This window comes from Scyliorhinus torazame, chromosome 5, assembly GCF_047496885.1.
Source record: "Scyliorhinus torazame isolate Kashiwa2021f chromosome 5, sScyTor2.1, whole genome shotgun sequence".
NCBI classification, from domain to species: domain Eukaryota; kingdom Metazoa; phylum Chordata; class Chondrichthyes; order Carcharhiniformes; family Scyliorhinidae; genus Scyliorhinus; species Scyliorhinus torazame.
The window spans coordinates 272,182,690-272,210,009 of NC_092711.1; the positions used below are offsets into that span (position 1 = coordinate 272,182,690).

General features: G+C 44.2%; 1 protein-coding gene across 1 annotated transcript in view; it reads right to left on the minus strand.

The window, feature by feature from the left end:
- The window catches only part of cul4b (cullin 4B), a 128,046-nt gene that overhangs the window by 53,514 nt on the left and 47,212 nt on the right, over positions 1-27,320 (minus strand). Inside the window, exons 5-10 of the mRNA XM_072505565.1 lie at positions 24,620-24,693; positions 10,955-11,117; positions 10,786-10,875; positions 6,589-6,671; positions 1,564-1,631; positions 1,203-1,321 (exon numbers count right to left, since the gene is read on the minus strand). Of these exons, the coding sequence (XP_072361666.1) occupies positions 1,203-1,321; positions 1,564-1,631; positions 6,589-6,671; positions 10,786-10,875; positions 10,955-11,117; positions 24,620-24,693 (597 nt within the window). The remainder of the gene's footprint in view (positions 1-1,202; positions 1,322-1,563; positions 1,632-6,588; positions 6,672-10,785; positions 10,876-10,954; positions 11,118-24,619; positions 24,694-27,320) is intronic.

Genomic DNA, 27,320 nt, shown 5'->3' on the forward strand with positions numbered 1-27,320 from the left:
TATACCTATTAGATTATTGTTCACCTCATGAGAAAAGTAGCATTATTATTCATCCAATGAACATTACTCCCCATATGATGCACACAAGATCATCTTTCAGCTCACAGATGAAGTACGGGTTTGTCTGTGAAAGTGGACCTTTCCACCAGTATACAAAACGTTTTGACAGTACAGCTGCATTACACCAGACATAAAAGGGAGTGAGTGTAAGTATTAGGATTTACTCTTTTTTTGCTTATAGATACATGTCCCGGAAATAGAGTCTCAATACAAAGCCATTAGAACTCCAAAAGATAAAAAGCTAGACGGCATTGTGGACCTAGAGCAAAGTAAGATTTCAGAGAGAGATTGTCAGAATTTCCACCTAGGCTGTGAAACTGAAGAAAATGCAACATACAACACACTGTAAGCAGAAATAGGAGGATCTTGTATTCCATAGGTGAGTTGGAACTTGTCCCTAGGGAGGTGGATGCAAGAAAGGAATTGAAAGAGACTTATGGGGTGTTAGTTGACTAATCAGACATTGCATATGAATAGTGTGATGCCCCAATAAGCAAAAGCCAAACATTTTTACAGGCCTCACACCAGTGAGGAGGAGAAAAGGAAAATCCACAAAATCAAGAGAATGGCAGAATATGTAACTGAAAGGAATTGGAAGTACGCATCTGTTACTGGAAATAGGGAGCTTACAAATGGGAGTTGAGCAGTATTCAACAGAAAACATTGAAATACTTATCAGGGTTCTGGTGAAAAACCACAGTCTGAAATGTTGGGTGGGATTCTCCGGTCCCTCAGCTGCGTTTGTGTTGGTGGCTTGCCGTTGGCTGGCGGAAGGATTCTGTCAATGGGATTTCCAAATTGGAACCACCCTCCGCCGCCACAAAACCTGCTGGTGGGGGGCCAGCGGGAAAAGTGAATCCCGGTGACCGGAGAATTCTGACTGTTGACTCTGTTTCTCTTCTGAGATGCTGCCAGATCTGCTCAGTATTTCTAGCATTTTCTATTTTCACTTCAGAAAAATCAAGTTTAGCATTGCAAGCTCTAGCCAACAAATTAATTGGTGATTAGAAGCTAAATACAGCACTTTCAAAATACCTTCTAATTGTTCAATTTAATGGAGAAAATGGTGACGGCAACTTGCATTTTTTAAGTTCATATTTAGTGGAGGCTAACTACTACGCTAAGAACCAAACTTGATATACCTTTATATATTCAATCCAATGTTGCAGAAGAACCTGTACGCCACCTCGAACTCTACTAAAAAGCTGGTAAAGAAGAGAAAGATCTTGTATCCTGTTTTCATCCAAAAGACTGTTTAAACCTGCAGGGTTTTAAGAACAATTGTTTGTTTTGGGATGGGACAAAAATACAGAAACATCGCAAAATCAAAAATCCCATCATGGAATAAAGTAACTTGCGTAAATCTAAATTTTAACTTGTTACTGACGTTTGGTTGTCAAGTTCCAAGGAAAGAATGAACAAATGATTTTGATTAAAGCTCACTGGTGTGGAACTCGATATACTGTTACACACTTCTAATTAGTGTATAAAAATCCAGCTTACCTTTCTGAAGAATGGCTGGTAAATGTTCACCTAAAAGTTGTTTTTCCACTGTTGCTATTAGAGGCTTCCTAAAAAATACAGAATAAAAGAAAGCAAAAATAGTTAAGCACCTGCAAATTTCATTTTATTCAGTCTAAAATCTACTTCCTCGAGCCCAAGGAGAGTTGGGAGAGAGGCACATCAAAGATGTCTTAGTCATTAAAAAGGAAGCACGGCAGAGACACAGAAGGGCAAGCAGCAGGTATGGCATGAGAGAGAAAAAAAAAAAATCACAAAGTAACATAACACGAGAAGGGATTAATTTGACAGGAAAAATTTAAGTGAATCTACCCATGACTTAGAACAAGATTAAGTAATTCGGTTGAAAAATGTTTAATTGATTAATTCACAAATCTTAATGAAATAGATAAAGCAAAGTTGATAGATATGGCAGTGAAGTAGTATGCTGCAGCATGTGGGACTTAGTGAAGAGCACTGATTCTGGCCAACCACATCTGCAGTAATTGCAGGGCATCGAGGCGGGATAATTACCTGGACATTTTCATCCAGGAAGCAGTCACACCCCTTGGGGGGACAGCTGGAAAAGTGAATCCCGGTGCCCGGAGAATTTGTGCAGGTATACCGGTCACAGACAGGAGGGTGTGACTGCAAGTCAGGCAATTAAAGGGATCAGAGGTGGAAGCTGGAGCAGCCTCAGCCTCTTCCCTCATCCAACAGATTCTTTCTGTCGGCACTGATGAGGACAGTTCGTAAACTGGATGTGCAAACTGTCAAAGGAGGAAGTGAAAAGGAATATGGTAGTGAAACAGGACCGTCAGATCAGGCGAATGAATACCGTTCTCTGCATCTGCAACAGTGAGTTCTGACAGTTGTGTTGCCTGCCTGGTGCCAGGGCTCAACTTGTGTCTCAAGAAGAACTTGTATTGTGAGGGAGAGAATTCAAATGTCATGGTACATGAAGGAACCAACAGTATGCATAGAACAGTTCGGCTGAGACAGCATATAAGAAGCTAGGGTTGAAATTAAAAGCAAAATCTCAGATAATAAACTCTGGATTATTTGAACCACAGGGACAAAGGTTAACTGCATGGCAGAAAGAGTGGTAAGGAAGAAGTTTTGCAAAGGAATAGAGAGCATAATAAATTTAATATGGCATTATGTGACTAGGGAAAAAGAAAAATAATCAAGCTAAAGGCAGTCACCTGAATTTAAAAAGCATTCACAATCAAATAGATGAATTGATGACAGACAGAAATTAAGGTGTTTGATTTAATAACCATTCCAAAGACATGGGTGTGGATTGACCAAGGTTAGGAATTGAATATTTCAGGATCCTTGATCTTTACAAGAGGTCATCAAAATAGAAAAGGAAAAGAACCATGTGATGCAGGAATAACAGCTTTTCCGTGGACTCTGGTTTATAATCTGTCATTTATCACGATTGCCCGGCACAGGCTTGCCGAATCCATGATTTAATGTTTGGCGTTACGTCCCTAGGTGACTTCTGGATTAATATTGATGAGATTATGCTGGAAAAACAAGAAGAAATCCAGCGATGAGGGCGCAGTTAGATTCAGCAGGGATGGCGCTGCCTTTTCAATATGGCAACTTGATCCTCGGGAAGTCTCTGGACCTGGTGCTTACTGAGATGCACTTGGAGGCACAGAAAATGATGACTGCCAACATTATCAGAATTATTGATCAGAGCCTCGGCGTGCTGACAACAAGGCTTGACTGCTCATGAGACGGAGTTGCAGAATACCAATAAAAGTTTTGATGAGGCAGAAGAATCCGGAAATTCAGAAACGTTACTTCTTCAGCTGAGGTTCGCATTCAATCCTTGGAAAAGCAGAAATCCTCGAGTATTTGGAGAATCGAGGTCAGAGAAAGAATATCCAACTCGTTAGTCTGCCTGAGGGAGTGAAGGGCAAGCGCGATTAAGTTCTTTGAGAGCTAGGGCAGCACTGCCTCACAATGCTGAGGACCCGGATTCAATCCCGGCACTGGGTCACTGTCTATGTGGAGTTTGCACATTCTCCGTGTTTGTGTGGGTTTCAACCCCACGACTCAAAGATCGGCCACGCTAAATTGCCCCTTAATTGGAAGAAATGAATTGGGTACTCTAAATTTATTTCAAAAAACAAAGTTCTTTGAGATCTGGCTGCCATGTTTGCTTGGGCTGGATGTGAAAGCTGAGCATTTCAAACTGGAAAGGGCACACGGCATCCGGTCTTCGAGGTCAAGGGACAATCAACATTCCAGGCCTATAATCATTAGTTTCCACAATTTTAAAGATAGCCAGACAAAAGCTTTTCTTGACTTTGCAGAATTGGCTTCGGGCAATTAGTTTGTGGGTGGTGAACCCCTTGATGAACAAGCTCTCGGTCACTCGAAAATCCCCACTTTACAGGCTAGAGTTCTGGCATATGTGTGAAGAGGGCGGTTATTTGGGTGTGTGGAGACCTTTGCTTCCTAGGGATAGAGATTTTACTTTCTCAGCTCCACTTCAGCGTCACACCAGAATAGATTATTTTTTGTGCCTACCTAGGGTGATCCTAAATTTGCTCATCTCTTGTTCGATAGGGAGCATTGTAATTTCTGACAATGCCCCAGTCTTCCTGGGACATCTGTTTGAGGGCGCCCCCTCCACCCAGATCTAGGCTGTGGCGGTTTGCGGTCTCGCTATTTAGGGATACATCGTTTACTATCTATTTTAAGATGATTCGAGTTTGAGCTTTTCCTGCTCAGTTAACTCCATTTCTGATGTCACCCCCTCCATGTTATGGGAGTCTTCTCAAGCCTATGCTGGGGGGCTGGTTATTTCTTACATGGCCATCAAAAGGCTTAGAATTCTGGAGACCTTGAAAAGCTTCAACAGATCAGAGTGACAGAATTGTTGCCCTTCAGGCAGAAGTGAAAAGGTTGGTGGTGGTCCAGGAGAACTTAAGGGGGAAAGTCGAGGACCAGGAGAACAGGTCCCGACCACAAAATATCCAGATTGTGGGCCTGCCGGAAGGCAAGGACCCGTCGGACTACATCGCCCAAATGCTGGGCAACTTAGTCGGGAGAGACAGCTTCCCCTAACCTCCAGAGCTCAACGGGGCGCACAGGTCGCACCGAAAACAAAGTCCGGAGAGCAGCCAAGGCGATTACCGCAAAGCTCCACCGACATAAAGGCAGTGAGAGGATGCTATGGTGGCCGCGCCAGACAAAAGCAAGCACCTGGGAAGGACACAAAATCAGAATCTACCAGGACATTGGGGCCGATCTAGCAAAACGCAGGGCCAAGTTTAACCTGGTGAAATTGGCCCTGTACAAGATCGGTGTACGTTTCACTATGCTGTTCCCAGCTAGGCTCTGGGTCACGTACCAAAAAAAGGAACATCACTTTAATCCCCCAGAGGAAGCAGATGAATTTGTCAGAGCCAATAGCCTGGACAAGGCACAAGCACGGCAACGATGGGAGTTGTGCAGGGCAAAACTGTGAAAGAGCAGACTCATTGGACAGTAATGATGTTTGCACGGGACTGCACTGCCTCGTTCCGATAATAAAGGGAAGACTGACATCATAAACATCAACTCAAAGTTGAGTCGGCCTCAGACCCTCCACTTCCTCGGGCAACCCCACGATCCTGAGATTCTGCCGCCTCAACCTATTCTCCAGGTCCTCAACCTTAGTTATAATTCTCTTGTTTCTTTCCTCCACTCTCTGCAACTCAGCGTCCAGCGGGGCCAGCTGATCATTATGGCGCAACAGTCTCCTCCACTTCCTTCAACACCTCTCAAGAGGTCTTCCCCAATGCCTCCTTTATTGGGACCAAAGCATTATCCACCAACTTTGAGGGTCTGCAGCTTCTCCTTCCCTTGCCTCTCAAAATGTTTGTCTAACTGCCTTTCAAATCCAACAGCCATTACCACCATCAGCGTGTCCACCATAATAGGTGCAGCCCCACTCGATAAGCTTGCCTCAGCCATCTTCCATCCCGCAGGACTCCGCACTTGGCTCAATTCCTCAGACGGGCTACCGTTCACACCTCCAATATCCTTTTTTGAGTCTTTTGACATGGTGGCACAGTGGTTCGCATTGCTGCCTCACAGCTCCAGGGTCCTGGATTTGATTACAACCTCGGGTGATTGTGTGGAGTTTGCATTCTTCCCGTGTCTGCATCGGTTTACACTGGGTGCTTTGCTTTCCTGCCACAGTCCAAAGATGTCCAGGTGAGGTAGATTGGCTATGCTAAATTCCCCCTAGGTGGGATTGCAGGGATAGGGTAGGGAGTGGGTCTGTGTAGGGTGCTCTTTCAGAGGGCTGGTGCAGACTCGATGGGCTGAATGGCCTCATTCTGCACTGTAGGGATTCTATGACATCCTCACATAAAAGGCTCTCAAATGGGACGAGTCTGTCCAACAATTACCCCTGGGAACCGGGTGAAAAGGACCAAAAACCCAGGACTCTAGCAGGAGCTACCTTACGTGCGACTTCCTTCTAAATGCTGCCACCAAAAGTCCCCCGAAAAATAATCCTGACTGTCATACCAAGTATCAAACATTAGAAATTGCATTTGAGCCATCTTTCAACTAAACTTTGAATTGAAGTAGTGCAGAATTATGACAATTTACACGAGCTCCAGTCCAAAGCTTATATGTCAACTCCTCATCACCCAAGTCATAGTTTGCAGACATGTTCAAGCAATAATTAACATACTTGTATTTTCAATCATATGCAATACTACTGATGTGGGTTCAGTGTCCCAAAAGGCGTATGTTTAGGACAGCTGTCAAGAGCATTTCTGCGCAAAGAGCAAAAAACAGTTGGAGCAAGTTACAGCAAGGATACTTGAAGCCAAAACACAAGATTTGTGCATGAAACAGTTGGATTCTGTAATGTGTTGGCATTCTGAAAGGTCAAGAAAAAAATGAATCAACGGGTCTTACGAATCAAAACCTCTTGCAAAACTTAGGTTAGTTGGACAGTACATTATAAGATGCAATGACTACACGAAGTTCTTCAAAATTTGTACTTACTGTGTGCTCTGATCCAAGTAAGTGATAACCCGATCTGCTTCTTCCTCTAAACGCTTATTAACGTGGTGCAAATACTCTGGAACCTAAATGGAATAAAGATCAGTGCAACACAAAGTTACATATACAAGAATACCCCAGGTTTCATATGCACCTGTTTAGAAATGATTCAATTCGCTTCAGCATAAAGAGGAAAGGGGAATGGGGCGAGAAGTAGGACAAAAGTCCCTACTTGATTGCTATCATACAAACATTGGGGTAGAATGAAACTTAATTTAGCTGTTAATTCCCCCACCCTCCAGCCTGTTTACACTCACCAGTAAAGATCATGCATGAACAATAGATTGGATGAGCAAAGAGCATTCTCGGATCATTCACAAAATACCAAGAGGACAGGAGGGAATTGAAAAGCAGAAAATAGGCTAGAGATAAAGCAGGGGCTTGGGAACCTGAATTGTAGCTCCAGTATACAGGAGGTTGAGAGTAGTGAGGTCATGAGTAAGGTTTCAAAGTTGCAGGAGTGTACCGGTAGGCAGGAAGGTGGTTTAAAGTGTTTCTCCTTCAATGCCAGGAGCATCCGGAATAAGGTGGGTGAACAGGTTGGTACCTGGGACTTCGATGTTGTGGCCATTTCGGAGACATGGATAGAGCAGGGACAGGAATGGTTGTTGCAGGTGCTGGGGTTCAGATATTTCATTCGGCGCAGGAAAGGTGGTAAAAGAGGGGGAGGGGTGGCATTGTTAGTCAAGGACAGTATTACGGTGGCAGAAAGGACGTTTGAGGAGGACTCGTCGACTGAGGTAGTATGGGCAGAGGTTAGAAACCGGAAAGGAGAGGTCACCCAGTTAGGGGTTTTCTATAGGCCTCCGAAAAGTTCCAGAGATGTAGAAGAAAGGATTGCAAAGATGATTCTGGATAGGAGCGAAAGCAACAGGGTAGTTGTTATGGGGGACTTTAACTTTCCAAATATTGACTGGAATCGCTATAGTTTGAGTACTTTAGATGGGTCCATTTTTGTCCAATGTGTGCAGGAGGATTTCCTGACACAGTATGTAGATAGGCCACGAGAGGCAAGGCCATATTGGATTTGGTACTGGGTAATGAACCAGGACAGGTGTTAAGACTTGGAGGTAGGTGAGTATTTTGGTGATAGTGACCACAATTCGATTACTTTTACTTTAGTGATGGAAAGGGATAGGTATATACCGCAGGGCAAGAGTTATTTCTGGGGAAAAGGCAATTATGATGCGATGAGGCAAGACTTAGGATGCATCGGATGGAGAGGAAAACTGCAGGGGATGGGCACAATGGAAATGTGGAGCTTGTTCAAGGAACAGCTACTGCGTGTCCTTAATAAGTATGTACCTGTCAGGCAGGGAGGAAATAGTCGAGCAAGGGAACCGTGGTTTACTAAAGCAGTCGAAACACTTGTCAAGAGGAAGAACGAGGCTTATGTAAAGATGAGACATGAAGGTTCAGTTAGGGTACTCGAGAGTTACAAGTTAGCTAGGAAGGACCTAAAGAGAGAGCTAAGAAGAGCCAGGAGGGGACATGAGAAGTCTTTGGCAGGTAGGATCAAGGATAACCCTAAAGGTTTCTATAGATACGTTAGGAATAAAAGAATGACTAGGGTAAGAGTAGGGCCAGTCAAGGACAGTAGTGGCAAGTTGTGCGTGGAGCCGGAGGAGATAGGAAAGGTGCTAAATGAATACTTTTCGTCAGTATTCACACAGGAAAAATACATTGTTGTCGAGGAGAATACTGAGATTCAGGCAACGAGACTAGAAGGACTTGAGGTTCATAAGGAGGAGGTGTTAGCAATTCAGGAAAGTGTGAAAATAGATAAGTCTGCTGGGCCAGATGGGATTTATCCTAGGATTCTCTGGGAAGCCAAGGAGGAGATTGCTGAGCCTTTGGCTTTGATCTTTAAGTCATCTTTGTCTACAGGAATAGTGCCAGAAGACTGGAGGATAGCAAATGTTGTCCCCTTGTTCAAGAAGGGGAGTCGAGATAACCCCGGTAACTATAGACCAGTGAGCCTTACTTCTGTTGTGGGCAAAATCTTGGAAAGGTTTATAAGAGATAGGATGTATAATCATCTGGAAAGGAATAATTTGATTAGAGATAGTCAACAGGGTTTTGTGAAGGGTAGATCGTGCCTCACAAACCTTATTGAGTTCTTTGAGAAGGTGACCAAACAGGTGGATGAGGGTAAAGCAGTTGATGTGGTGTATATGGATTTCAGTAAAGCGTTCGATAAGGTTCCCCACATTATGCTACTGCAGAAAATACGGAGGCATGGGATTCAGGGTGATTTAGCAGTTTGGATCAGAAATTGGCTAGCTGGAAGAAGACAAAGGGTGGTGGTTGATGGGAAATGTTCAGACTGGAGTCCAGTTACTAGTGGTGTACCACCAGGATCTGTTTTGGGGCCACTGCTGTTTGTCATTTTTATAAATGACCTGGAGGAGGGCGTAGAAGGAGAGGTGAGTAAATTTGCAGATGACACTAAAGTCGCTGGAGTTGTGGACAGTGCAAACGGATGTTACAAGTTAGAGGGACATAGATAAGCTGCAGCGCTCGGCTGAGAGGTGGCAAATGGAGTTTAATGCAGAAAAGTGTGGGGTGATTCATTTTGGAAGGAATAACAGGAAGACAGAGTACTGGGCTAATGGTAAGATTCTTGGCAGTGTGGATGAGCAGAGAGATCTCGGTGTCCATGTACATAGATCCCTGAAAGTTGCCACCCAGGTTGAGAGGGTTGTTAAGAAGGCATACTGTGTGTTAGCTTTTGTTGGTAGAGGGATTGAGTTTCGGAGCCATGAGGTCATGTTGCAGCTGTACAAAACTCTGGTGCGGCCGCATTTGGAGTATTGCATGCAATTCTGGTCGCCGCATTATAGGAAGGATGTGGAAGCATTGGAAAGGGTGCAGAAGAGATTTACCAGAATGGTGCCTGGTATGGAGGGAAGATCTTATGAGGAAAGGCTGAGGGATGAGGCTGTTTTCGTTCGAGAGAAGAAGGTTAAGAGGTGACTTAATTGAGGCATACAAGATGATCAGAGGATTGGATAGGGTGGACAGTGAGAGCCTTCTTCCTTGGATGGTGATGTCTAGCACGAGGGGACATAGCTTTAAATTGAGGGGAGATAGATATAGGACAGATGTCAGAGGTAGGTTCTTTACTCAGAGAGTAGTAACGGCGTGGAATGCTCTGCCTGCAACAGCAGTGGACTCGCCAACACTAAGGACATTCAAATGGTCATTGGATAGACCTTTGGACAATAAGGGAATAGTGTAGATGGGCTTTAGAGTGGTTTCACAGGTCGGCGCAACATCGAGGGCTGAAGGGCCTGTACTGCGCTGTAATGTTCTATGTTCTATGCTTTGGCTTCAGATTCCTTTATACGCTTGGGTGGCAAGAATCTATCAAACTTAGGTGTTAAATGATAAATTGAGCTAGCACCTACTGATCCTTCTGCTAAACAGTTTCTTACTTGTATTACTGCGTGTGAAGACACGTTTCCCAGCTTCACAACTGGAGGGCATGGCTCTGATTTCAAGGTTCTGTCAAAAAGTTGATCTTTCTGCCCTATCAATTCCTTTCAAAATTACGAAATCAATAAACTCAGTCTTAATCGTTTTTTGCAATGCAAGCCTTGATCATGTAATCTCTCCAGAATTTGAAGAATTATCATACTGCTTGGAAGATTCACATATCTCTTCTTTTGTCACACTCGCTTTTCCATTACATCTTCAAGTGTAACTGCCAATTTTGCCAAATTACAACCGGTTTTGCATTATAAGCCAATCAGGATTTTGATTGACACTACCTAAACAGATTTAATTTGGTAACTTGACACCTGGCAGAGTAAACTTTCTTCACGAGGACAGTTTTGGAATATCTTTATTCAGTCGATTATTTCTCAATCAGGGAAATTAAATACCTGGCAAACTGCAATAAACACTTTTTTTCCCTCAGTCAAGGGAAGAATCCCATCGAGAGTTTTATTTTGAATTTTCCTTCCGTTGTTAGGATAAGAACAATTACAGGCCCATGTCCCTAAAAACATGTCTGTGGTGTGCTGATAATAACCTAATTAACGCAATGTTCTGCAGCTCTTTGGCAGTGTGTTTCATCAACATGCTACTTCAACAGATTTCCTCGAACTGGGCTGGCAAAGACAACCTGTTGTATACCTCTCTCTCTTGCATCAGTCTTTGACCTTCTGCAGCATACAGACGGTTAGTCTCTTCCAAAAATCTTTGTTCAAATGAATCTTGATATATCTAAAAGAAAAATAATAGATTTAACTGTTATAAATGAAAACAACTGGGTTAGCTACATCTGAAAAAATTCAAATCTTACCTGCAAATCTGATAGCATACTTAAGAGACTTCGAAGCAAACTACGATCAATAGCTTCCCCATTTCTTTCTCTCTCAATTAACAGAAGAATCCCATCAATAGTTTTATTTTGAACCTTCCGATCACTTATTACATGGGATCTGAATAATTCAAGGCCCATATCCCTACAAATGAAAACAGCTCACATGAATAAGGATTGTTAAAGATTACAATGGGATTACTAACAGATCTGGCGTGCTCAAATACCTCTGTTTTCAGGTCAAAGTTCATCTCTAACCTGCTCTTTCCAGATATTTATCATCCTGCTCTGCAGAAACTGATCACTGAAGTAATAAGTTTAACATTTTACAAAATCCATGTATTCTATATCCTTTTATTTATCCCAAATTTCTCATCCCTCTCCTGAAGATGTGAATCTAATGTCAGTTCATTTCCACAGGTATTGGCGTCCCTCTAGTAGCCCAACTAATAATTTTCATGTGTGGATCTACAATTAGCACTGGTAAATTACGGTCAGAGAGAAAATCATAGATGAACTCAATCCTATCCTCATCCAATAACGACACATACCTTCCTTGCAGTAATTAGTGATCAGGAGCAGAAACTTTGGTTGATATTCTTCCCAGTTCAAGGGTGCAGAGTCAATGTTGAACTACTCCTGTTGTACACAGTACTATCAGTTACATGGATTACAGCATTAACTTAGGACCTTCTAGCCTGGTTTAATTAAATACTGAGTAAATGGAGAGCCAGATCTTCATTTATGGACCATGGAATTACAGCAAGCATGGGGAAAAAATTACAATACCTTAACTTTAAAACTTGCAACACATTTAAAAGTCAGACCATGACAGTACTTCGTGCACTGCGAATTCTGGTTAATGGTTCAAAGTCAAGTGCTCCTTTAACACATTCATACCAATAATATGCATATCTGTAAACAATAATATAGGGTGGCACAGTGGTTAGCACTGCTGATGCAAGGCACCAAGGACTCGGGTTTGATCCCGGGCCACAGACCGTGTGGAATTTGCCTATTCTCCCCGTGTCTGCATGGGTTTTATCTCCACAACTCAAAGATGTGCAGGGTAGGTGGATTGACCACGCTAAATTGGGCCTTAATTGGAATCTTGTTAAAAAAACCATTATGAAACCAATAATATGCATATCTGAAACCTATCAATTACTTCATCTTCAATTTAACACAAACCCACTGAAGAAGTGTGGGTATTGTTAGGATACCAGACCCCAACATTCATTAGGATATCGAATGAGAACCCCAAACAATTTTTAATTTGTAAAATTGCGAAGAAAGGGTACTTCACCCCAAGAGTGATGACTCCGACCAATAGGTATCTTTCATGTTAAAACAAACTTTAATTTACACACAGAATTAACCACATTATCAAATAAACAGCTTTACAATTAACAGTCGAACAGTTCGTAAACAAAAGGAAACACTTGAACTTACTATGCCTGCCATTAATTACAATTAAGCAACTCAATACAGTTTAAATACATTTATAAATAAAGTTAACAAAACAGGTTTAGGTGCTCAGCTGTGCAGACATTTGGAGAGAGTTCCTTTCAAGAGACGAACCAGTACACCTGTTCAACTTAACAGCATGACAAAACTGCTGTTCAACTTAAAATCCTATATCAAACTGCTAAGCTCCTGACAAACCTGGCTCCTCCCATTAATTACATCATCTGTGACCCACCAAGTTCCATGACCGGCTTAGCTGGGACTGAACACCACTCCCCCTTAAATTATCTACTCTCCAGGGAATGTCCAGCCATCATTACATTCCATTGGCCCTCCAAATGGAAACAAGTCAATGGTTAACAACCATGGTGACCTCACTTTTACAACTTCTTAATTACAGCTTTAGCTAACCTAGGTTCTTCAATAATATTACTGCAACTAATATATACTTGAACCCAGGCTTTTAAAACCTTACTGCAACAGATATAAAATACAATATATATACCAATTTCATACATTCATAACAGTATGTAGAAGCAAACATGCAGGCATACAGTTCGATGATGATCCTACTCCACATACAGACATTCAAAATTATATAGAAAAAGTAATGGAGATGGATGCATCCTTCACAAAGTTTTATTTGAAAAGTTCCAGGCAGATTTTCACAAATAAACTTGAAAGTTTGCATCTCATCACACAAAGTGCAATCTAAAAACAATTACAGGACTTCCGGGTGCGGCGATGACCAGCTGAGTCGCACGTTTCGGCAGCTCCCGGTGAAACGGACTTTTGGGCTCTTGATAGGAGCCCCAACGGCAATTTTGACGGCTAAAAACACTGTGCGGTAAACCAGAAGGGAATCCCCCCTGGATACGGATGAGAAAAGGAGAAGAAAGTGGCCGGATTGCAGTGGATCCTTTAGAACAGCGGCAAGGAAGGCAAGCAAAAACCAAGATGGCGTCGGAAGGTGGCAGTTTAACATGGGGCCCTGAACAACAAGAGTTCTTGAAATGCTGTGTGGAAGAGATCAAAAAGGAAATGAAGAAAGAGCTGTTGGCCCCGATACTACAGGCGATCGAAGGGCTAAAGGAGGAACAAAAGACCCAGGAGCGGGAGCTTCGGGTCGTGAAGGCAAAGGCAGCCGAGAATGAGGACGACATACAGGGCCTGGTGGTGAAGACGGAGACGCAGGAGGCACATCAGAAACGATGTGTGGAAAGGTTGGAGGCACTGGAAAACAACGCAAGGAGGAACAACCTGAGGATTCTTGGTCTTCCTGAAGGTGTGGAGGGAGCGGACGTCAGGGCATATGTGAGCACGATGCTGCACTAGTTAATGGGAGCGGAGGCCCCAGCGGGTCCGTTGGAGGTGGAGGGAGCATACCGAGTGATGGCGCGAGGACCGAGAGCAGGAGAAATTCCCAGAGCCATAGTGGTGAGATTCCTCCGTTTTAAGGATAGAGAAATGGTCCTTAGATGGGCAAAGAAAACTCGGAGCAGTAAATGGGAGAACGCGGTGATCCGCGTTTATCAAGACTGGAGTGCGGAGGTGGCGAGAAGGAGGGCGAGCTTTAATCGGGCCAAGGCAGTGCTTCATAAAAAGAAGATAAAATTTGGAATGCTGCAACCGGCAAGACTGTGGGTCACATATCGAGGGAGGCACCACTATTTTGAGACGGCGGATGAAGCGTGGACTTTTATTGTGGAAGAAAAACTGGAATGAGTGGGTTATTAAAAAGAACGTTTGAACAAAGTGGTGGGGCGAATGTGGGGGGCAAAGAGGGGGGTTAAAAAGGGGGGAAAGAGGAGTTTTATGTACTAATCCTGCGATGTGGTAACTTTTCTCTCTCCCACAGGTGGTGATGGGGGGAGGAGGGGAGGTGGAGGAGATGGGGCGTTGGCCATTGGGGGCGGGGCCAAGGGAGAAGCGCGGGCTTGGTTCCCGCGCTATGATAATCATGGCAGGAATAGAGAAGCAGGAAGGAGGGGGCGTCGCACGGTGCGAGCCGAGGTCACGGGGGAAGCCGAGGTCGGCCAGAGTTTGCTGACTTCTGGGAGCAACATGGGGGGAGTAATTACGCTAGCGGGGGATCTAGCGGGGGGGGGGGGGAGTGGGAGGGGGGAATTACTGGGTTGCTGCTGCTGGGGAGAGGGGGGAGCTGGTATGGGGGAGGATGGGCGGGGGGGGGGGGGCACCGCCTGGGGGAGATACAGCTGCGTGGGAACCGGGTGAGGAGCTGGAAAAAGGTGATGGCTAATCGACAAGGTGGGGGGGGTAGGAAGCCCCCCAACTCGGCTGATCACGTGGAACGTGAGAGGGCTGAACGGGCCGATAAAGAGGGCACGGGTACTCGCACACCTTAAGAAACTTAAGGCAGATGTGGTTATGTTACAGGAAACGCACCTGAAACTGATAGACCAGGTTAGGCTACGCAAAGGATGGGTGGGGCAGGTGTTCCATTCGGGGCTAGATGCGAAAAACAGGGGGGTGGCTATATTAGTGGGGAAGCGGGTAATGTTCGAGGCAAAGACTATAGTGGCGGATAACGGGGGCAAATACGTGATGGTGAGTGGCAAACTACAGGGGGAGACAGTGGTTTTGGTAAACGTATATGCCCCGAACTGGGATGATGCCAATTTTATGAGGCGGATGCTAGGACGCATTCCGGACCTAGAGATGGGAAAGCTGATAATGGGGGGAGATTTTAATACGGTGTTGGAACCAGGGCTGGATAGGTCGAAGTCCAGGACTGGAAGGAGGCCGGCAGCAGCCAAGGTACTTAAAGATTTTATGGAGCAGATGGGAGGTGTAGACCCGTGGAGATTTAGCAGACCTAGGAGTAAGGAGTTCTCGTTTTTCTCCTATGTCCATAAAGTCTACTCGCGAATAGACTTTTTTGTGCTGGGTAGGGCATTGATCCCGAAGGTGAAGGGAACGGAGTATACGGCTATAGCCATTTCGGATCACGCTACACACTGGGTGGACTTGGAGATAGGGGAGGAAACAGGAGGGCGCCCACCCTGGAGAATGGACATGGGACTAATGGCAGATGAGAGGGTGTGTCTAAGGGTGAGGGGGTGCATTGAAAAGTACTTGGAACTCAATGATAATGGGGAGGTCCAGGTGGGAGTGGTCTGGGAGGCGTTGAAGGCGGTGGTTAGAGGGGAGCTGATATCAATAAGGGCACATAAAGGGAAGCAGGAGAGTAAGGAACGGGAGCGGTTGCTGCAAGAACTTTTGAGGGTGGACAGACAATATGCGGAAGCACCGGAGGAGGGACTGTACAGGGAAAGGCAAAGGCTACATGTAGAATTTGACTTGCTGACTACGGGCACTGCAGAGGCACAATGGAGGAAGGCACAGGGTGTACAGTACGAATATGGGGAGAAGGCGAGCAGGTTGCTGGCACACCAATTGAGGAAAAGGGGAGCAGCGAGGGAAATAGGGGGAGTGAGGGATGAGGAAGGAGAGATGGAGCGGGGAGCGGAGAGAGTGAATGGAGTGTTCAAGACATTTTATAAAAAATTATATGAAGCTCAACCCCCAGATGGGAGGGAGAGAATGATGGGCTTCTTGGATCGGCTGGAATTTCCCAAGGTGGAAGAGCAGGAAAGGGTGGGACTGGGAGCACAGATCGAGGTAGAAGAAGTGGTGAAAGGAATTAGGAGCATGCAGGTGGGAAAGGCCCCGGGACCGGATGGATTCCCAGTCGAATTCTATCGAAAATATGTGGACTTGCTCGCCCCGGTACTGACGAGGACCTTTAATGAGGCAAAGGAAAGGGGACAACTGCCCCCGACTATGTCTGAAGCAACGATATCGCTTCTCTTAAAGAAGGAAAAGGACCCGCATGACCTATTTCCCTCCTAAATGTAGATGCCAAGATCCTGGCCAAGGTAATGGCAATGAGAATAGAGGAATGTGTCCCGGGGGTGGTCCACGAGGACCAAACTGGGTTTGTGAAGGGGAGACAGCTGAACACGAATATACGGAGGTTGTTAGGGGTAATGATGATGGCCCCACCAGAGGGAGAAACGGAGATAGGAGTGGCGATGGATGCCGAGAAAGCATTTGATAGAGTGGAGTGGGATTATTTGTGGGAGGTGTTGAGGAGATTTGGTTTTGGAGAGGGGTATGTTAGATGGGTGCAGCTGTTGTATAGGGCCCCAGTGGCGAGCGTGGTCACGAATGGACGGGGATCTGCATATTTTCGGCTCCATAGAGGGACAAGGCAGGGATGCCTCTGTCCCCATTATTGTTTGCACTGGCGATTGAGCCCCTGGCGATAGCGTTGAGGGGTTCCAAGAAGTGGAGGGGAGTACTTAGGGGAGAAGAACACCGGGTATCTTTGTATGCGGACGATTTGCTACTATACGTGGCAGACCCGGCGGAGGGGATGCCAGAAATAATGCGGATACTTGGGGAGTTTGGGGATTTTTCAGGGTATAAATTGAACATGGGGAAAAGTGAGTTGTTTGTGGTGCATCCAGGGGAGCAGAGTAGAGAAATAGAGGACCTACCGTTGAGGAAGGTAACAAGGGACTTTCGTTACCTGGGGATCCAGATAGCTAAGAATTGGGGCACATTGCATAGGTTAAATTTAACGCGGTTGGTGGAACAGATGGAGGAGGATTTCAAGAGATGGGATATGGTATCCCTGTCACTGGCAGGGAGGGTGCAGGCGGTTAAGATGGTGGTCCTCCCGAGATTCCTCTTTGTGTTTCAGTGCCTCCCGGTGGTGATCACGAAGGCTTTTTAAAAAAGGATTGAAAAGAGCATCATGGGTTTTGTGTGGGCCGGGAAGACCCCGAGAGTGAGGAAGGGATTCTTACAGCGTAGCAGGGATAGGGGGGGGCTGGCACTACCGAGCCTAAGTGAGTATTATTGGGCCGCTAATATTTCAATGGTGAGTAAGTGGATGGGAGAGGAGGAGGGAGCGGCGTGGAAGAGATTAGAGAGGGCGTCCTGTAGGGGGACTAGCCTACAGGCTATGGTGACAGCCCCATTGCCGTTCTCACCGAGGAACTACACCACAAGCCCGGTGGTGGTGGCTACACTGAAGATTTGGGGACAGTGGAGACGGCATAGGGGAAAGACTGGAGCCTTGGGGGGGGTCCCCGATAAGAAACAACCATAGGTTTGCCCCGGGGGGAATGGATGGGGGATATGGAATGTGGCAAAGAGCCGGAATAACGCAACTGAAAGATCTGTTTGTGGATGGGAAGTTCGCGAGTCTGGGAGAGCTGACCGAGAAATATGGGTTGCCCCAAGGGAATGCATTCAGGTATATGCAACTGAGGGCTTTTGCGAGGCAACAGGTGAGGGAATTCCCGCAGCTCCCGACACAAGAGGTGCAGGACAGAGTGATCTCAAAGACATGGGTGGGGGATGGTAAGGTGTCAGATATATATAGGGAAATGAGGGACGAAGGGGAGACTATGGTAGATGAACTAAAAGGGAAACGGGAAGAGGAGCTGGGGGAGGAGATCGAGGAGGGGCTGTGGGCAGATGCCCTAAGCAGGGTAAACTCGTCGTCCTAGTGTGCCAGGCTAAGCCTGATTCAGTTTAAGGTATTACACAGGGCGCATATGACTGGAGCACGGCTCAGTAAATTTTTTGGGGTGGAGGATAGGTGTGTGAGGTGCTCGAGAAGCCCAGCGAATCATACCCATATGTTTTGGTCATGCCCGGCACTACAGGGGTTTTGGATGGGGGTGACAAAGGTGCTTTCAAAAGTAGTAGGAGTCCGGGTCGAACCAAGCTGGGGGTTGGCTATATTTGGGGTTGCACAAGAGCCGGGAGTGCAGGAGGCGAGAGAGGCCGATGTTTTGGCCTTTGCGTCCCTAGTAGCCCGGTGCAGGATATGGCTAATGTGGAAAGAAGCCAAGTCCCCGGGGGTGGAGACCTGGGTAAATGACATGGCGGGGTTTATAAAGCTAGAGCGGATTAAGTTCGTCCTAAGGGGGTCGGCTCAAGGGTTCACCAGGCGGTGGCAACCGTTCGTCGAATACCTCGCAGAAAGATAGACGGAATGGAAAAAAGAAGGCAGCAGCAGCAGCCCAGGATCGGGGGGGGTGGAGGGGGGGGGGGGGGGGGGGGGGGAAGAGGAACCAGAAGGACTCTCAGGGTTGTTAATATATACTGTATAGTATGTATAGGTCGTTGCTACAGATAATTATATATTGGACTGTTAAATTATATTTTTGGAGAGTGTTACTTGTGACAAGGCAGTTGCCAATTAGGGCTAGTTTTCATTTTTGTTATTTATTATTTATTCATTTTTTGTTTATAAAATAGGTCATTGTTATTTGTGTTGTTATAATATTGTGTAAAGGATGCACAATGTACTGTGTTGGTTGACCAAAAATTTTCAATAAAATATTTAATAAAAAAAAAACAATTACAGGTGCATTACAGTTTGCCTGAATACATGAAACAGGTTAGGGAAGGGGGGAAAAAGCCAGGTGACTTTTTGCTCCAGATCATTATCCAGTGTCCACCTGCCAAGTGTGTGTGGACATCAGACAATGACACAGTTTAATGTGTGATACCCTCCACAAAGAACCTGCCTAAACTCACTGTGCGGGCTCAAACACGAGATTAAGCACTTGTGCAAGGTATTAGAGCCTAGGACAAAAGGTATCTATAGATCTGCATTCCTGTCGGGAGTCAACACCTTGAGATAATAAGAGAAAACCAGAAACATTTCAGGCAGATTTTCTACATTAAACTGAAATTTCTGGTCCTCAAAGATTACAATACAAATATAAATTATTAAAGGCCAGCTGCTATTAGGAGACACTGAATATGGATTGTCAATAAGTGTGTAAACCTCTGTGCAACCAGAAATTCCAGAGTGTGAAATACCAACTGCTGTTCTTAACTTTGTCAAAGCATGTATTTGTATAATTATATAAGCCCGCAAATTGACTTTTTCCAGAAATACACAAAAGTCAAGAAAGGAATCAATAGCAAATGCTGGGATATTTGATTTGAGCAGCCACATTTTTTTTTTTTAAAAAAGAGGCATCAAACTGCCTGATATTTTTTTTATTGGCTCATTTTTGCCACAGCTGTGTTTCCTGGATTTAGGTTGGTACACCCTGCGTTCGTGCATGGTTAAGTCTGAATAATAAATCATCACCAATGGCTGAAATATTTATTGAAGGAACAGAAGTATATGTTAGATGCTTCGACTTTTTACTTTTGATTTATAATTCTAAATAACGCAACAGCTATTTTAAATAGCTTATGAACAAGAAAAATAACAAGCACTAAAGGCATTTACAATAAGAGGTGGATTGTTGACAGATGGATGCAATCAAATAGTAAATTTGACCTATTATCATGATAGAACATGGCACAAATTCCTGAAATTTTGAAGTCAGTTCTTGTGTCCCAATGTCTTTATCTATATTCCCCTTGCCGTTCCTGCCCCCTGTACCCGCTACTTCTACCCGAGCTCAATTACATCGTGCTTCCCTTCTTACTCATGTCAGATTTTGAATGTGACTCCAAGGACTTTGGGCCAAACCAATAAACTGCAGGCAATACACTACATGGAATGAGTCGAGACCATTACTGTGACTACTTTCCCTAATCATGTGCACAATGAACAATTCTAAAGGGCATCCCCAGGGCAGCAGTGGCGCAATGGTTAGCAGTGCTGCCTCACGGCGCTGAGGAACCGGGTTCGATCCCGGCTCTGGGTCACTGCCAGTGTGGTTGCACATTCTCCCTGTGTCTGCGTGGGTTTCACCCCCACAACCCAAAGATGTGCAGGGTAGGTGGACTAGCCACGCTAATATTGCCCCTTAATTGGACAAAAAGAAAATTGGGTACTCTAAAATTATTTTTTTTAATACATAAATAAAAACAAAAGGATATCCCCAGTCAAATCAAATTCCATCAAAGTAACATTTCCGGAGCCTAGGGTGTGCAAGCTATTTGATTGTGGAAGATATTACAGCTGACTCCAATTCTGCTCTCACATGACACCCACAGTTACTTACTTTCCAGCAGAGGTCCCCAGAGAGCAAAACGGATGAAACCGTGGCCAATTTACACATTAATTCAGGAACGTGGAGATCAATTGTGGTGCTCAGCCAAGACAATCTAAGTCAATGCAGACTCTGAATCAAACTTATCATGGTGGTCAGTATGGTTTTTAGGTACTGCATCTCAAAATTTTTACATTCTGGTACATGAACACAGAAAATATTAAAAACTTTGTCAACCCAGAATTAGGATCATAATAAGTTCCCATTAGGTATTAAAGGCAGCAGAAAAGAAATTCTGAAAACAATCACATTAACCTGTAGTGATACAATTATGGCGTACTTATACAGGAAGTCACCATAATGTCTGCAGGGCTCAAAGAAAGAATCATGACATTATTCCATTTCCAAATAGTTTGCAAGTTAAAGTTACTTTTAAAAACCTGGTCTCATTTTAGAATAAAAATTAAAACAACCAATTTAAAACAGATTTTTTTTATTTCCTTATAAGTATACAAAACTGTGACATAAACATCAAATTAACAACTTTTCCTTCTGTAATAAATTATATTTAAAATCTGTTATCTTTGCCATAATAAAGTGAATTGATTTTCTATGTTGCCCATCGCTGGAGGCTATTCACAAGAACGGATCATTGTTAACGTTACCGAGGCTTCTTTGACAGATCTATCAATGTTATTATGCTGTTGAACATGACACTGAACAGAAGGCAAGAACATTGCCACAAGATGGGATGAGGAAAATTACTCATCTGATATGCATCTCATATTTGTCATACAAGCAGCTAACATCTGCAAGCAGTTCACCTCCTCATGCATTTGAGAAAATGCAACATGGGATGCCTACAGAACAGATTGGAGCTAACTACATTTAAACTGGTTTAAAATAACAATATTCAGAGAAAAAGTAGCATTAATCTGAATTCTTTCAAATTATTGCAAACTCTACCTTGAAAAGCTGACGTTTCTCCATGTTCCATTAGCTATATTTACCCATGCTTTAAGTAAAAGGAAATTTACTTTTGAGCTGCCAATTTTGATCGAGTCAATACATCAGCTTTAACCCAATTCTAACATTCATTTGATGCAATTACAAATGTACAATCATAAATAGACCAATTAACACACAATTTTTAAAAACATACAAGTGTTCAAAACTTTCATTCACACATCGAGATATTTGAGAAGTTCAAACCTACACTATATTATAGACGGATCTATTTTCCCAATGGCTCAATGAGAAGCTAAGCCACAGTAAAGAAGAACAATTTCAAATTCCACACAAGCCTATCCCATGTTAACTGACCTAAAGCTTACTTAGCAATAGGTAAGCTACACAGAGCTTCAACTGCCCAAGGGTGAAACTTGGGCTGATGGTGGGTCAGGGTTAAAAGAGGGAATAGAAAATTCAACCTGGGTCCCTGCTTCACACTGTTGCTCAGTAATTCTGAAGGCATGAGAGCATTGGCTGGTGATAGCGTCAAGCTTCACAAGGTTTCGTCAAGGTTCACAAAAAAAATTGGTTTCTGGGTTAAATTCTTGCAGTGCTGCTGGTGCAAAGAGACAATATCGCTAGCAAGGAGCTAATGTCCTTAATGGGTGGAGAGGGAAAGTAAATATTGGAAAGAAGAGACTCATGACTTGTACATTAAAGCTGCAGCAGTGCGGGCAGCACGGTGGTGCAGTGGTTAGCACTGCTGCCTCATGGCACCGAGCTCCCAGGTTGAATCCCGGCCCTGGGTCACTGTCCATGTTGAGTTTGTACATTCTCCCCGTGTTTGCATGGGTTTCGCCCCACAATCCAAAGTTGTGCAGGGTAGGTAGATTGGTCACGCTAAATTGCTCCTTAATTGGAAACAATGAATTGGGTACTCTAAAAAAAATTTTTTTTACTGCAGGAGTGAGTTTTAATAAGATGATGAGACAGGGGAGCTGAGGCATATCACATTGCTCCTGGATCTACCATTCAATAAGATTAGGACTGATCTAACCCGACCCTGGCCTCATCTTCACTTTCCTGCCTGTTCCCCATAACATCCTATAGTTCAAGATTCAATTACTCATCTCCACAGGTCTCTGGGGTGGAAAATTCCAAAGATCTACAACACATTGAGGAAATCTCCCTCATCTCAAGTCTTAAATGAGAGATCATTTATTCTGAAATTATGTCCCCGAGTTTGACATTCCCACACAAGGGAAAATATCCTCTCAGCATTTATCCTGTCAAGCCCCTTCAGAATCTAATATGCTTCAATAAGATTCTCTCAGTCTTCTAAACTCCAAGCATAGGCCCAACCTGCTTAACCTTTCTCATAAAACCCCTTCAGTCCAGAAAATCAACCTAGTGAACATCCTTTGGTCTGTCTCCAATACAAGTATTTGCCTTCTTAAATAAAAGGACCAAACAAACAGTGTTCTGCATGGTCTCATCAATGCCTTGTACAGTTGCAGCAAGACTTCCCTACTTCTATACCCCATCCCCCTTGAAATAAATGGTAACATTTCATTTCCCTTCCTAATTACTTGCTGTATCTGCTTTGTTCTGTGCACAGGATATCCAGATCTATGTGCACTGCAGCATCCTCTCGCCATTTAAAATGTTTCGCTTTCAATCAAAGTGGATAACTTCACTTTCCCACATTAAACTCTATCTGCCAAACTTTAGTCGAAGTCACCTTGACTTTTTGTCCTGGTTACAACTGATAGTGGATAAGTTGGATAGTGAGCTCATTGTTAAAGCCCAAACCCAACATAAGCAGAGTTAATCTATTACAATTTACTTTCCAGATGCTGCATTCCATAGATGTAATGGTGAACAGGAGTTTCCTACAAATATTTTCCCCCCTCTCCTGTCTCAACTGCAAGGAAGGCCTTATGCTTCACTGAACTAATCACAGGGAATGGTCCAGATTGAAGTACTTTCATTTCCTGCAGTATTTTCTTCCTTTAGTTCCTTCAACGGACTATGCACAAGACCCACCAGCCTTGAAACTTGTGAATTGCAAACTCCTGTTGAATAATTCTATAAAACACAGCTACATTTACAGTAGATGGATACAACTCTTTGAAATGAAAACTTTGAGACATATGAATCTAGTTAAGTCTACATCAAAATAGATCATAGCAGTGAGTATTAACCTGGAGAATATATTGGGTTCATAGAGGCAATGAGCAAAATTAGAATTGAAACAAAAACTAACAGCAAAATGAAATGAAATTTTAGCTAAGCTAGTACAGTCAAAAATCTTGGAATTAACTAAAACAGAAATAAGCTGCAAAACATGGAGTCTTGAATTTAAACATTAATTTTGGCCCCATGAGTTTATTAATTTGCATATATTCCAAGCTGATTGGTGTCATCATTCACCAAAAATAGCCTTTTCCAAACTCAACCACAAATTCAAACAGAGCAAAATAACTTACAAGAAAAATAAGTGCAAATAGAGTTATGTTGCCCAAGTTTTATATAATTCATTACCACAAATGTTTCTTCAGACAGTTGAGTTAAAATGGATGAAATAGCTTTCCTCAGACTTGCTTGGGTTGTTGGGAAGATGTTTGGGGTGGGGTGGGGGTGTATTTTTACAGTTAAAACAGAATGACTCCATATTTCCCGTCACCAATTTGTGATGCATTACTGTACACATTTTTAAATTCAACTTAAACGCCCTTCCTGGAAAACAAATCTTTCATTGAAATAGATTCCCTTTTGTTAACAGGTGACATGTTAGCTAAATACTTTCCCCCCATATTATACAACTGAGGTACTGGGAGGAGCTCTGTTCATTGTGCAACCCAGGTTAATATGTCATTTTGAGGCAAAATGATTCCCAGTCAAACTAACCAAGGATTCCCCAGTTAGACACAGTTCCGTTGATGGAGTCCGCATTCCAGTACCTTATCCTACCATTAGGCAGTCAAATCCACAGAGTGTATCTCAAATGCACTTGGATTATATCGAAGTGATTAGTTAAACCCAAACCTGCCTCAACTGTATGCACATCAATTCAATTTCAACTATATATTGATCAGGATCTTGAAGCCCAGCTCACCGTCTCTTCCCTAATTTAAAGGTTGTAAGACCAGCTGTAGGGCCATTGCTGCTGACCTAGTTAACCTCATTAGTTTCCTTGTGAAAACCATCAATTCTATCAACTTACCAAATAGATGGAAGCATTGAATTTTGGAGAACATAAGTTCTGTCCAGAAACAAGAAGATACTCCTAATCATGATCTAGAAGATAAATAAACCAGTAAATAAATGAACATTTTAAAATCATTGCAAAATATTTGGATAAAATCACAACATCTTCAGTAACCTATATGCAGTAAATGGAGGAAACTGCTCACTGTGCCACAACTGAGGGCTAGTTTCTTTAAAATTAAACATTTGGAGTTGCTCCAATGATCCAGCAGCAAAATGTGCTGCCCCTGGGGTGCACAAAGTGTACATAATACAAGTTCCCAGGTTGAATCCATCAAGGGAAAGCAGTCAGTCATGATTCAGACATCTGATGTCTACCCTGTGACCAATTGTGGAAAGCAGAAATTGTCTGAGGGCAGTTGAGACCCAGGGCTAATGCTCACCATATTTGAGGACTAGCCATTTAACTGAAGTAATACAAAAGGTACTTTCAGGTGCAAAGTACATATGGTCCACATAGGTACCAACGACATAGGCAGGAAAAGGGATAGGGATGTAAGGCAGGAATTCAGGGAGCTAGGGTGGAAACTTAGATCTAGGACAAACAGAGTTATTATCTCTGGGTTGTTACCCGTGCCACATGATAGCGAGACGAGGAATAGGGAGAGGAGTTTTACATGAATAGGATGGGAGTAGAGGGATACGGACCCAGGAAGTGTAGAAGATTGTAGTTTAGTCGGGCAGCATGGTCGGCACGGGCTTGGAGGGCCGAAGAGCCTGTTCCTGTGCTGTTTCTTTGTTCTTTGTTGAACACGTGGCTACAGGGATGGTGCAGGAGGGAGGATTTCAGATTTCTGGATAATTGGGGCACATTCTGGGGTCGGTGGGACCTCTACAAATGGGATGGTCTACACCTGGACCAGAGGGGTACCAATATCCTGGGGGGGAAATTTGCTAATGCTCTTCGGGAGGGTTTAAACTAGTTCAGCAGGGGATTGGGAACCTGAATTGTAGCTCCAGTATACAGGAGGTTGAGAGTAGTGAGGTCATGAGTAAGGTTTCAAAGTTGCAGGAGTGTACCAGCAGGCAGGAAGGTGGTTTAAAGTGTGTCTTCTTCAATGCCGGGAGCATCCGGAATAAGGTGGGTGAACCTGCGGCATGGGTTGGTACCTGGGACTTCGATGTTGTGGCCTTTTCGGAGACATGGATAGAGCAGGGACAGGAATTGTTGTCGCAGGTGCCGGGGTTTAGATATTTCAGTAAGCTCAGGGAAGGTGGTAAAAGAGGGGGAGCGGTGGCATTGTTAGTCAAGGACAGTATTACAGTGGCAGAAAGGACGTTTGATGAGGACTCGTCTACTGAGGTAGTATGCGCTGAGGTCAGAAACAGGAAAGGAGAGGTCACCCTGTTCGGGGTTATCTATAGGCCTCCGAAAAGTTGCAGAGATGTAGAGGAAAGGATTGCAAAGATGATTCTGGATAGGAGCGAAAGCAACAGGGTAGATGTTATGGGGGACTTTAACTTTCCAAATATTGACTGGAAACGCTACAGTTAGAGTACTTTAGATGGGTCCGTTTTTGTCCGATGTGTGCAGGAGGATTTCCTGACACAGCCTGTAGATAGGCCAACGAGAGGCGACGCCATATTGGATTTGGTACTGGGTAATGAACCAGGACAGGTGTTAGATTTGGAGGTAGGTGAGCTCTTTGGTGATAGTGACCACAATTCAATTACATTTACTTTAGTGATGGAAAGGGATATGTATATACCGCAGGGCAAGGGTTATATCTGGGGGAAAGGCAATTATGATGCGATGAGGCAAGACATAGGATGCATTGGATGGAGAGGAAAACTGCAGGGGATAGGCACAATGGAAATGTGGAGCTTGTTCAAGGAACAGCTACTGCGTGTCCTTGATAAGTATGTACCTGTCAGGCAGGGAGGAAGTGGTCGAGCGAGGGAACCGTGGTTTACTAAAGCAGTCGAAACCCTTGTCAAGAGGAAGAAGGAGGGTTATGTGAAGATGAGACATGAAGGTTCAGTTAGGGCGCTCGAGAGTTACAAGTTAGCTAGGAAGGTTTTATGGGTTAGGTAGCACAGTGGGCTAAACAGCTGGCTTGTAATGCAGAACAATGCCAGCAGCGTGGGTTCAATTCCCGTACCAGCCTCCCCGAACAGGCGCCAGAATGTGGCGACTAGGGGCTTTTCACAGTAACTTCATTGAAGCCGGCTTGTGAAAATAAGCGATTATATCTGCAGAAAGTGCACCCAACTGGAGCTCCTCACAGACCGCATGGTTCGGTTGGAGCAGCAATTGGATGCACTTAGGAGCATGCAGGTGGCGGAAAGCGTCATAGATCGCAGTTATGTAAATGTGGTCACACCCAAGGTGCAGGCAGAGAAATGGGTGACCACCAGAAAGGGCAGGCAGTCAGTGCAGGAATCCCCTGTGGTTGTCCCCCTCTCGAACAGATATACCCCTTTGGATACTGTCGGGGGGGGGGGATAGCCTATCAGGGGAAAACAGCAGCAGCCAGAGCAGTGGCACCACGGCTGGCTCTGATGTTCAGAAGGGAGGGTCAAAGCGCAGAAGAGTAATAGTAATAGGGGACTCTATAGTCAGGGGCACAGATAGGCGCTTCTGTGGACGTGAAAGAGACTCCAGGATGGTATGTTGCCTCCCTGGTGCCAGGGTCCAGGATGTCTCCGAACGGGTA